The sequence below is a fragment of the Rhodamnia argentea genome, chromosome 4, assembly GCF_020921035.1.
Source record: "Rhodamnia argentea isolate NSW1041297 chromosome 4, ASM2092103v1, whole genome shotgun sequence".
Taxonomy (NCBI): domain Eukaryota; kingdom Viridiplantae; phylum Streptophyta; class Magnoliopsida; order Myrtales; family Myrtaceae; genus Rhodamnia; species Rhodamnia argentea.
The window spans coordinates 22849103-22860210 of NC_063153.1; the positions used below are offsets into that span (position 1 = coordinate 22849103).

General features: G+C 40.7%; 1 protein-coding gene across 1 annotated transcript; it reads right to left on the reverse strand.

Annotated features, from left to right (window-relative positions):
- Window positions 1–1934: 1934 nt before the first annotated feature.
- LOC115740554 (transcription factor MYB87-like) lies at window positions 1935–3145 on the reverse strand. Its single transcript, XM_030674051.2, has 3 exons — window positions 2963–3145; window positions 2703–2832; window positions 1935–2591 (listed from the first exon to the last, which is right to left on the reverse strand). Exons 1-3 carry the CDS (start codon window positions 3096–3098, stop codon window positions 2066–2068), a joined length of 792 nt encoding a protein of 263 aa, XP_030529911.1. The 5' UTR covers window positions 3099–3145; the 3' UTR covers window positions 1935–2065.
- Window positions 3146–11108: the final 7963 nt, after the last annotated feature.

The following is an 11108-nucleotide window of genomic DNA, read 5'->3' on the forward strand; positions in this document are numbered from 1 at the left end:
ATCTATACCCGGCAAATGCGTTGATCAAAGATTTCTTCTTTGAAATATTTTCGTCAAATGCTGACACATGTTGGGAGGGAAAAATTACCCATTCAATCATAAACATGCTATATTGGTGCCAACTCAGTCCTAAATTTTTCAATTTTGACAATGTTGTCCTAAACCTTTGCACGAAATTCTAATATAATCATTCTGGCTAATTGCTATAACAAATTATTGATGTAGTTGTTTGCGAGTAATGTTTGATCCCCAAGAGAAGGAAGAGATTTTTTAGCTGTCCACGTTATAGTATCGATGATTGGATACTACGTCAGCAATTTCAGGCTAAAATTAACCAAGATGACTAAATTGAAATTTCATAGAAAGGTTTAGGGTTATATTTTCAAAACACAAAAGATTAGGATTGTGTTGGTAATTATCCCTATTGAGAGTATCAACCCATCAAATATAGATCTAGTTGAGACATGCATCACAAGTCCAAATACCTATCATTGGAGAGCCAAAATCCAAGCTCGTTGTTATATGCGGTCAAACGTACTCAAAAGTTTAAGCCAATAGTTATTGGTCAATTAGGTGATATTAAGTGGTCAACTACTTCACCAACATGACTTTTGAATTTGGCATTAACAGTATTTCTCAAACAAATTTAACAAGCATCTGCTTTAATTTGATGAATGTAACATATTTATATATATATATATATATATATATATATAATTACTACATTAGTGACATGGTGATACTGTAACTTTTGTTTTGGTCAAGTCTGGTCGATACTATATTAGCCGCCAATCTACGCATGGAAAACGAGATCACCGATTTGAAATCATCCGGGACAATATTGAGTAATTTTGTTTTGGTCAAGTAACTTTATACAAATAATCAATATTGTCCTTCCATTAATTCAAATTCAGAGAGAATATTAAACATTTTCATGTAGTTCAAATATTAGATTGAATATGTATCAAAAGTTTAGGGACTCTATTGAACAAGTTAAAAGTTCAAGGACAATATTACATATCAAGGTAAAGTTTATGGACCACATTAAACAATTTAAAAATGCAAGGATGATATTGCGCACTGAGTCAAAGTTGAAGGGCTATATCTCTAATTATCCCTTATAATTACTAGTCTTTGTATATTAAAGCTTTTATTTCCTCGACGCATTTCATTCATCTCTGTGAAGAAATTTATGTTCAATCTCGACCATCGAGCATGGACATCGAACAAGAATATAAACCGCAACGTGCTAACTCGATAAGGTTTCATACAAATTCTTCGTTGATTCCGATCATTCTTCTGCAAAATTTTACAAAGTCCTAGGGACTTTAATGTGTACATGAGGATCTATTTACTTCCGATATGAAGTCGAATTCGGCACTTTAATTTGCCATCAATCGTTCACGATTAGTCGACCAAAAAAGAAAAGAAAAATGATCCTCGATCCGGCTCTGATCGCTAATCGAATCCACCGAGTTTTCGGAGACCACAACTTTTCAAAAAATTTCAAATCGAGAGCCTGTTTTGAAGAACTTCGTGCTTTCAACTCTCATAATTTCACAATCTTTTTTCTGTTTTTTCTTTTGTATATAAAATCACAAAGCGTAAGTACCAAATGGAAACGATATAGAATTAGGAGCTCGGAGACTTTGGAGGTCATGGCACTCGCCTTCCACGAGTCAGCAAGCAACTTCAGATCTTGCCTCGTCTTTTCGCTCGAATATAGAAGGAGGACAAGCCAATCAGAGAGAGAGAGAGAGAGAGAGAGAGAGAGAGAGAGAGAGAGTGTTACAGTCAGTCTCAGAGATGTGAGAGAGAAGAGATGCGCTTTGATCCACTGTAGGAGAAGGGTATCATGCAAGTTTTATGAGACCTTGACAAGTCAGAGGCAAAACTGAAACTGTGCTGGCTGGGAAAAGTCACACTTTACGAACAATCTTCACTTTTAACGTGACAATCTTCACACCCTTCTTCATGCTCTGTTTTCCTGCACTTTCTAGCTTAAAAACACCCCTCCTCCTAAATCTGTTCCTTATCTCTAGTTAATCAAATTTACAAGTTAAAGCTATGTCAGTCCCGACAAATCCGGTTTTGTTCGCGACCAAAAGCTGTTTAGGATATCATAATCGAAGTCCGGAAAGATCTGCTCATCCTCTGCATAGACTCCATCGTTCGCCCAAAACGCAAGGGAAGACGAAGCGGTGGAGAGGCTAGAGACCTCTTGCGGCGATGTCGAAGAGGCAGCAGCGCCGAAGTTGTTCTTGTTCCCACCAGCGCCAAAATCCGAACTTTCCACTGCGTTCGGGGCTAAAAAGCCGCGTTCTTGATGGCCAGGACCTGTGTGTAACTGGGGCAATGCGCTGAAACTGCTGGTGTAGAAGCAATACGACGTTGAATCTAAGATATGTTCGTCGTGGGTCTCGAGCTTAGGAAAGCCGGAAACCACGCGACCGCCCAAGTTCTGATTTTTATCGCTCTTGAGACAAGCCGTTGGGCCCGCGGAGAGGAGCTTCTTCTTCAGCTTGGTGTTCCAGTGGTTCTTCACATCGTTGTCCGTCCTTCCAGGTAGTCTCGACGCTATTTCCGACCATCTGGTCGCAATGAAAGGGGACACAGACACATGAAGACGTCAAACCGTCGAATCACTCCTAAAAGAAGCTCAAACCGACGCTCGAATTCATTTCGTAAAAATGAAAACTTGCCTGCTTCCAAAGGCGGAGTAGAGGCCGAAGATGACATCGTCTTCCTCCTCAGTGAAGCCTCCATGCTTGATACCTGGCCTCAGGTAGTTGAGCCATCTCAGCCTGCAACTCTTCCCGCACCGCTTCAGTCCTATTTAGTAAACAGCACCGCCAACAAGGCCACACCATTCAGAAAAAATCCTAGTACCGTATGCAGAAAATCGTACTCCTGTCGAACCATGCTCGAAGAAGAAGAAGAAGAAAGTTTGTTCCTTTTTTACCAGCTCTAATGGGGAGGGTGATCCAGTTACCGCCAGAGCCATGCTCGTGCATGTACCTCCGGAGGATGGCGTCCTCCTCAGGGGACCATGTCCCTCTCTTGACGCTGGCTTTGTCGCAGCAAGGAGCTCTTCCCATGGTTAGAGTTAGGAGTCTCGCTCACTCCCTGAAACTTCAACGGCACACAGAGAGACAGAGAGAGAGAGAGACAGAGAGACAGAGAGATGATTGTTATTTGAGGATTAGATGGTTATATATACACAGACAGGACTCACAATGTTTTAGGGACTTTTCTATGAAGGCTGCATTTCGTCTATGCCCTTTATCCTTGGCTCCAGCCGGATATGAACGTCGCCTGCATGCGAACTTAAATAGGAAAGCAAAAAAAAGTGGGGTATTGCTCGAGTTCATAACTCCATAATCAGAAGTCCTAGAAAGAAATGGACGGAAACAAACCGCCATGAAAATGAGTAATTGTATTGAGATTGATACATAAAATTCATTTATAAGGTAGACCTGTCAAAACGGAACATAGGCAAATTTCTCGATCCATATTTGATGGATTGAGATATAATATTCCGCAAATGGTTCGTAAATGAGTTTTGAATGGTAAAGTACAAAAATATACGGGTGTAAAATGGACTCACAACTTACTTAGACTTAACCTGTCTCTATGACTCTCCATCGCGCTCAGCCACTCCATGCTTTGGTCTTTGTGAAATTCTGAGTAAAAGCAAAGTGAGATTAGATTAAGGGAAAAATTCAAAAAAGGGCCTGAAGTCCTCTTGATTTTTCAAATAAGGGCCCAAAGTGAATTATGTTTCAAATAAGGGCTCGAAGTAATATAGTACGTTTCAATTGAGGGCCCGAAGTGGTTATAATGTTTCAAAAAAGGGTCCGGCTTGAAGGGTAATTTCGTTATTTCACATTTTAAATTTTATTATTATTATTTTTTCTTTTTCTTGATTAAAAAAAATATATGCACAGGCGGGAGGGTCGCCCCTCCCGCCCGTGGCCGCCGGCCCGCCGGGGGGGGGTCGGCGGGCGCGGCGAAGGCCGGCGACCCCGGCGACCCCGGCGGCCCCACCAGTCGGAGGCGAGGGCCTCGGCCCTCGCAAAACCGGGAGAGGGCCCGGCCCTCTCCCCGGATCCGGGCGAGGCCGGCGGTCCCCGCCCGGATCGGGGGTCGCCGGCCGTCACCCGTCGCTAGTGGGGGGGGTCGCCCGGTCAAGGCGACCCCGGCCCGGTCCCGGGCGACGGCCGGCGACCCCCCGATCCGGGCGGGGACCGCCGGCCTCGCCCAGATCCGGGAGAGGGCCCGACCCTCTCCCGGTTTTGGTGAGGGCCGAGGCCCTCGCCTCCGACCGGCGGGGTCGCGGGGTCGCCGGCGACCCCGCCGGCCTTCGCCGCGCCCGCCGAGCCCCCACCCGGCGGGCGGGCCGGGGCCACAAAGCGGGAGGGGCGACCCTCCCGCCTATGAACGTAAACTTCTTCCTCTTTTTTTTTTTTTTTTTTTTGGAAACAGATAGCAAAATTTATAATAAAAAAGAAAAAATTAAATAAGTAAAAAGACTAAAATACCCTTGAATCGGGCCCTTTTTTGAGATTTTAAGGTCATTTCAAGCCCTTATTTGAAACAGTGTTCACTTGGGGCCCCTATTTGAGAAAATATGAGGACTTCGGGCCCTTTTTGAAACAGATGTTCATTTGGAGCCCTTATTTGAGAAAACATGAGGACTTCGGGCCCTTTTTTGAATTTTTTCCTTAGATTAATTAAGCGCTCTGCCTACGTTGTCCTAGAAGAGTTGCAATGCGGCTTAATGTTTTTCGCCTTGGTTTTGGCGGAGTGAAAATGACATTAATTTACTCGTCGAAATCGAAAATGAGGATGCAATTGCAATTGGAATCCTAGACTATTTAGAACCTTCGGTCCATGCATCTCACAACAAGAAAGCTGGTGTTGCCTATTCCACGAGCGAATAGTAAAATCTTGGACTTCCAGAAGTAATGCATTTATTTCATGACGGGTACTTCTAGGCAGGTCGTAGGTGGTCGAAGGCCGACGAGGGTCGCGGGACGCTTTGAACCTTGGTGGTAAGGCACTATGTGCCGTTGGTCGAGGTATATTAGGACGTAATCCTTTTGGCGAATCAAGTAAGGGCATGAGCCTTATACTGATGATTTTTGGAAAGAAAAGAGGTTAGTGTTAAGTCTGCTCTCGTTAATCGAAAATGAGGATGCAATTGCAATTGGAATCCTAAACTATTTAGAACCTTCGGTCCATGCATGTCACAACAAGAAAGCTGGTGTTGTCTCTTCCACGAGCGAATAGTAAAATCTTGGACTTCCATAAGTACTGCAATTTATTTCATGACGGGTACTTCTAGGTAGGTCGATGGCAGTCGGAGGCCGACAAGGGTCGCGGGACGTGTGCATCGCTCGTGTCTCGCTGACCGCTTTGAACCTTGGTGGTAAGGCACTATGTGCCGTTGGTCGAGGTATATTAGGACGTAATCCTTTTGGCGAATCGAGTAAGGGTCTGAGCTTTATACTGATGATTTTTGGAAAGAAAAGAGGTTAGTGTTAAGTCTGCTCCCCTTAATTTAAATATAATTTTGCATCAAGATATCTTTCTCCGGACCGAATTCATCATGCGGAGGCTTGTGCAACCGGCGTTGCCCTCATGTGTAAGGTCAACAACCGCTGCGTGATTAGCTTGAGGGATGACCTCGATCCGGGGGATCAAGGTTGAGTTTTGTTATAGAGTTCGCACGACTGACCAACTCTATCACAAACACTCCCGATTGGACATGGCGACTTCGCATAGGGTGCGCATGGTAACACTTCTTGTTGACATCTAAATTTTGGCAAATCTTTTTCAATCATTTCTGCATAAAAAAATTAGAACTAATTCTAGTTCTTGTCAAAAATAACGAAATCACTTTTCATATTAATTTTAGCATTCATCGTATTACATTTTTGCATTCAAATCGGACCGGCGGCGGATGGATTTAAGTTGATGGTTCTAAACCTAACTTAGCTAGTTTGGACTAAGCCCACGGTGAGGAAACTTCGGTCAAGCCTATGAAACTTCACGTTGGCTGAAAATTGTGCTACGCGTGTGGATTGTCGTGGACGCGGAAAGATTATGGGCAATAAGGAGAATTGACGTTATCTACGTGAATAGTATCACAAGAGATGTTTGATCAGATTGGAAAAATCAGTAGAGAGAGAAAGAATTATCGCCCGGCCATGAAAGAAAAAGGAATGGCAATCAAGAAAATATGCTCGTCCGGTTTCAAAAGTAAAAGATCAATATCTCAATTTTCTTCGAAAGATTCACCTTTGTCACTTATAAAAGGAGGGGGAGCAAAACATTTTTCACGTGAGAATACACCAGGAAGAAAAAGAGATGCGGCGGCGGAAGTCCTCCTACGTGTTTCGTTCAGCCCGACGCCACCACTGTTCGGCATTAGTCGAAAATTGAAACAGCCCTTGTTTGTATCGACTTTTCATCACGGTTTGGACGTCTTTCTCGTTGATGTTCGCTGCCCAAATAACTGCTGTTCGGGGCTCAAAACAGCCCCGCTCAGGGTTATTTTTATCACTAATCAGTGCAGGATTTTTGCTCGTCGTTCGGGATCAATTGTCACGACTTTTGGTGATAATTGCTTGCATGTTCGGTGCTGTCAAAGGTGCGATTCAGCTGCTGCAAATTGATTTTTTTGGATCCTCTTTGGCGTGCACGAGCGGCCTCTCCCCACTGTTTGGTCCAAGTAGCTTGCTTGGAGTCCAAAATTTGGTTCGATCCCAGATTAGGTAATTTTTCAATTCATGATATTCTGAAAATGCTTAGAATTTTGCCGAATTGATGGTTATGGTTGCTTAATGATTTTCCGATTTCAAGCATATCTCGAAAATACTGTGCATGCTTTGGATCATTTTGGACATAGCTAGAAAGATTCTTGTTAAAGCTTGCTCCAATGAGCTATTGATAATTTTATGATATTCTTCTATATCTCCAAGAATCATGTTGGAAAATTAAGATACTCGAAAGTCGCCTTGTTTAGAAAATTACATTGGAAATTCGAGCTATCTTTTGTTTAAATTGAAAATATTCCAATTCATGTGATTATTTTGAAATCTTTTCGATAATCTTATGATAATCAGAAAATCTTTATGAGTATAACCAAGATACCAAAATCTTTCAAAATGTGATCGATTAGGAAAATCTCCTAATCCGCATCCGCACACATGAGAACAAGTCTATCTATTAGGCTTTAGGGAATTATTTTCATAACGGGTATTTCAAATTTTAGGATCAATCTGTCGGGCTTCAGATTGAAACTTAATTCGAAAAATTCAGCGCTAATCATATTTTCATTAAAAGATTTGTAATCTAAATTCATCCATAAAAACCAAAAATAACAAAAAAAAAATCAGAAAATTTGTAAATAAAAAAAATCATTCATTTCTCATCTTTTAAATTTCTTGTCAGAAAATAAAAAAAAAAGAAAAAAAAAGATTAGGAAGATATAATTTCTTAAAAACCACATCTTATCATTTTTAGAAACATAGGATTTTTTTATAAATCTTGTCTTATGGATTACATTCAGCAAGTAAAATCTTTTTGAATCCATTTCAACTTTTAAAAGATGTAATCTTGGGGTTAAGAGATTTTCTTAAAAATTTTGGGAATTAATGAAAGTTAAATCCGAGAATTATAAGTTAATCTTGAACCAATTCACCCTCATTTATCATTAATTTTTAATTTCGAAAATTAGTCCAAAACACACACAAAAAAATCATAAAAAAACCCAAAATTTGTACCTTTCAATTCTAAATCGGAATTAATCAAAATTGACAAACTAAACATTTTTCAAGAAAATCCTTACAAAAAAAAAACATTTTTCAAGAAATTGGTACCGAAAGGGCATTAATTGAAAAATTAATGTAACCAAGCTCCGAACTTAAAATCTCTGGTTCGTGAAATAAAGTAGTACTCCCGCTATTTTATTTAGGTTTTTAATCAACCTACCAAAAATAATTAGTGGCGGCTCCGAAAAAAAATAATGAAAATCTTTTGCAAGATAATCATTCGAACAATAAGTCACGATCTAATAGAACTTGGGAGAGTTCGAGCCAAGTTAATGAATCTGATTAATTAATTTAGTAATCCATTAACCTAAAATTGAAAAATTCGAATTTTAGGTCGTGACACTTCGGGAAGTAAATTTCTATTTTAGAAGCGCTTCTAGTGTAGAAATCCGTTTAGTAATGCAACTTTTATAGCAGAAACTCGTTTGGTAAAAAAAATTCACTTCTGAAAGAAATTTCTAGAATTTTCACTTATGAAATTTTTTTCCTCCCAATTTGAGAAGTAAAAAAAAATTGCTTCTCAACTCAATAAGTACACACTCTTTTCATTATGCCCCTCTCTCTCAATCATGCCTCCATCGTCGCCAACCACCGACCTTCACCGACCGCCGCTCACTACCACCCTCGGTTGCCAACCGCCGCCTACCATCGACCACCATCGCCGTCGCTACCGAGTCGCCATCTCCAACCGCCGGAGTGAAAGATAAATAATACTTTTTTATTTTTAAAAAGTAAATAATATTTGTAGCAATAAAAATGATTTTTTAAAAAAATTTAAAAATGAAGTAGAAATTTTTCGTCCGCCGATAATAATCTCGTCGTAGAAGAATTTGTGTTAATAATGTTCTATAATTAAAAATTTTCAACCGTTACCAAACGAATTTCTCTTATCAAAAATCAACTGCTAGAGCATAAGTGGAAAAATCAACTTCTGCTTATGAGTAGAAATCAAAAAATCAAATTTTCACTAGAAGTTGATTTCTAAAGTAGAAGTATTGCCATGCGCGTCCATAGCAACACCAACTCGCAAGCTTAGCTCGAGAACTTTCCCCGTATGAAATATTAACACGGGGCCAAAGTGGCCTGGTGAAGCTAAACCCCTTCAAGAAGACAGGCTTGTCCAAGCCCACAAAATCAGTTTTCCATACTTTTGAGCCCAACTAAGCTTTCATTGATGGGCAATAATTTTTGTCTAAGCCAGCTCAAATGATGGGCGGGCCTCCGGGCCTAAGACCACGATGTTATGAATGTCGCTTGCAATTTATCATGTCGCCCATTACAATTTCTAAGGAAAAACGGTCAAAAAAGTCCTAAACCTATTGCATTAGTGTCAATTTAGTCCTAAATATTTTTTTTATGTTAATTCAGTTCTAAATCTTTTGTATTTGTGCCAATTGAGTCAATTCGGCCAATTTTAATTGGAAATCACTGGCATGGACATCAATTATTTAAAAATAATTTTGAAAAAAACCAAAAAATGCTTAAAAATTATTTAAAATATTTAAAAAATATTTAAAAAAAATCCAAGTTAGCGCTAACCGTGCCATGTAGGACAATCGATGTCCACGTTAGCGATTTTCGATTAAAATTGGCTAAATTAACTCAATTGGTATAAATATAAAAGATTTAGGACCGAATTGGCACCAAAAAAAGGTTTAGTATGGAATTGGCACTAATGCAATAGGCTTATGACTTTTTTGACACTTCTCCCCAATTTCTAAACCTTAGCGCATTGTTGACACCTAATTTTGAGATCGCGTCAAGCGTAATTTTTTTTTTTTTTTTTCAGTTGGCTGCTTTCCGTTGTTAGTCACGAAGGTACCAAATGTGAACTAACTGCATGAAAAGGAAGGCAACTTCAAACATGGAATTGAACTATTTCAGCCGATCTCCTATGTTTCAATAAATTCGTCGAGCAAGATTTTGTTTAACCCCCTCCCCACTTTTTTCGGTTCGGTTTACATGGCATTCCGTCGAAATAAGCGACATAAGAGCTCCGTCATATTTCGCCTCGCGGGTGAAACTACACAAGCACCTTATATGGATGGTGCCGCGTCGTGCCGACGCTTCTAGTGTCCGACGGGACGCGTAAAGACCGTGTAGACCCAAGTTCGTCCGGACCGTTGACCGAGTAGATCTTAGGACGGAACTTGCATAATCAACGGTTCAGATAGCATCGATTCACGTGGCCTTCGGACCGCACGTCGGCTCTTCCGGTTCTTCTATCTTGGGCCGGACTGACCGTGGCTTGCAGATGTTATAAAGCACGGGGCTTTGTAGGTACAAGGGACATAGGATTGGATTTACTATTAGACCTAACATTGCATAAATGAAAAAGGCAAAATAGACAGATTCCCATCTCTCAAAATAGTCCAAATGTGGCCAAAAATAGAAAAAGAAAGAGAGAGAGAGAGAGAAGAGAAAAAGTCATGGTGGAGAGCAATCTAATCTAAGCCGCCATTTCCTATTTCCTTGGGTCAGCTCCATTGTCAAAATCAAGATCTAATTATGTCTCGTGATCTCCACTTGTCCCCGCCTGAGCATATATAGTGTCCTTGTTGTAGTTTTACCTGCCTCCTCCCTCCCTTTGAATCCGCTGTCGGTCGATGAGCGGGGGGGAGTGTTCGTTGAGTGCCTAAAAAGCCAATTTTGCAGGGGGCTCGAACCTAACCGTCCCCTCCTCCTTAAAAAAGCCTTAATCATGGGATTAGCTTTGATTAATCCAATTCACCGCTTACTTTCGAACCAAAAAGGACAAACAAACGAGTAAAACGACATTTACAAACTAACACAGCCCATCATACTGATCTTTGCTCGTTCCAAATTAGATCCTCTCTCTCTCTCTCTCTCTCTCTCTCTCTCTCTCTCTCTCTCCATACGTTCGATTCGGGAGTTAATTTCGCTCGAGATTAGTCATTGTTCGAGTTATATCATATTAATGGTCGGTTTATAAATGTGAGGCAAAACCTTATTCTTTGAGTTAACTTTCGAGAGTAAGAGAAGCCCAAGACAGCCCAAGATCACCCAACACTAGTATCAAAGCCGATGGTTAGATTTGTAACCTTCCAACTGCTTTCGATGTTTGGTGATTATCTCAAAGATGGAATCTGTTGGCTAACTCGATTTTCGAGGGGGCGGTGGGCGTTGTGATGTAGGAACTCGAGCTTGATGGCAGATTTGAGGGTTCATTCGGAGAAAGAGACCGAGAGATGAAGTTAGGCGTTGATAAAGATTCAAGTTGCAAAAGAATACCTGGATTAAAAGGGAGCA

Coding starts and splice junctions, on each gene's coding strand:
- LOC115740554 (XM_030674051.2), bottom strand. CDS start 3,098: ATGGGAAGAGCTCCTTGCTGCGACAAAGCCAGCGTCAAGAGAGGGACA. Junction 2,833..2,962: donor CACCCTCCCCATTAGAGCTG/GTAAAAAAGGAA, acceptor TTTACTAAATAG/GACTGAAGCGGTGCGGGAAG. Junction 2,592..2,702: donor TACTCCGCCTTTGGAAGCAG/GCAAGTTTTCAT, acceptor CATTGCGACCAG/ATGGTCGGAAATAGCGTCGA.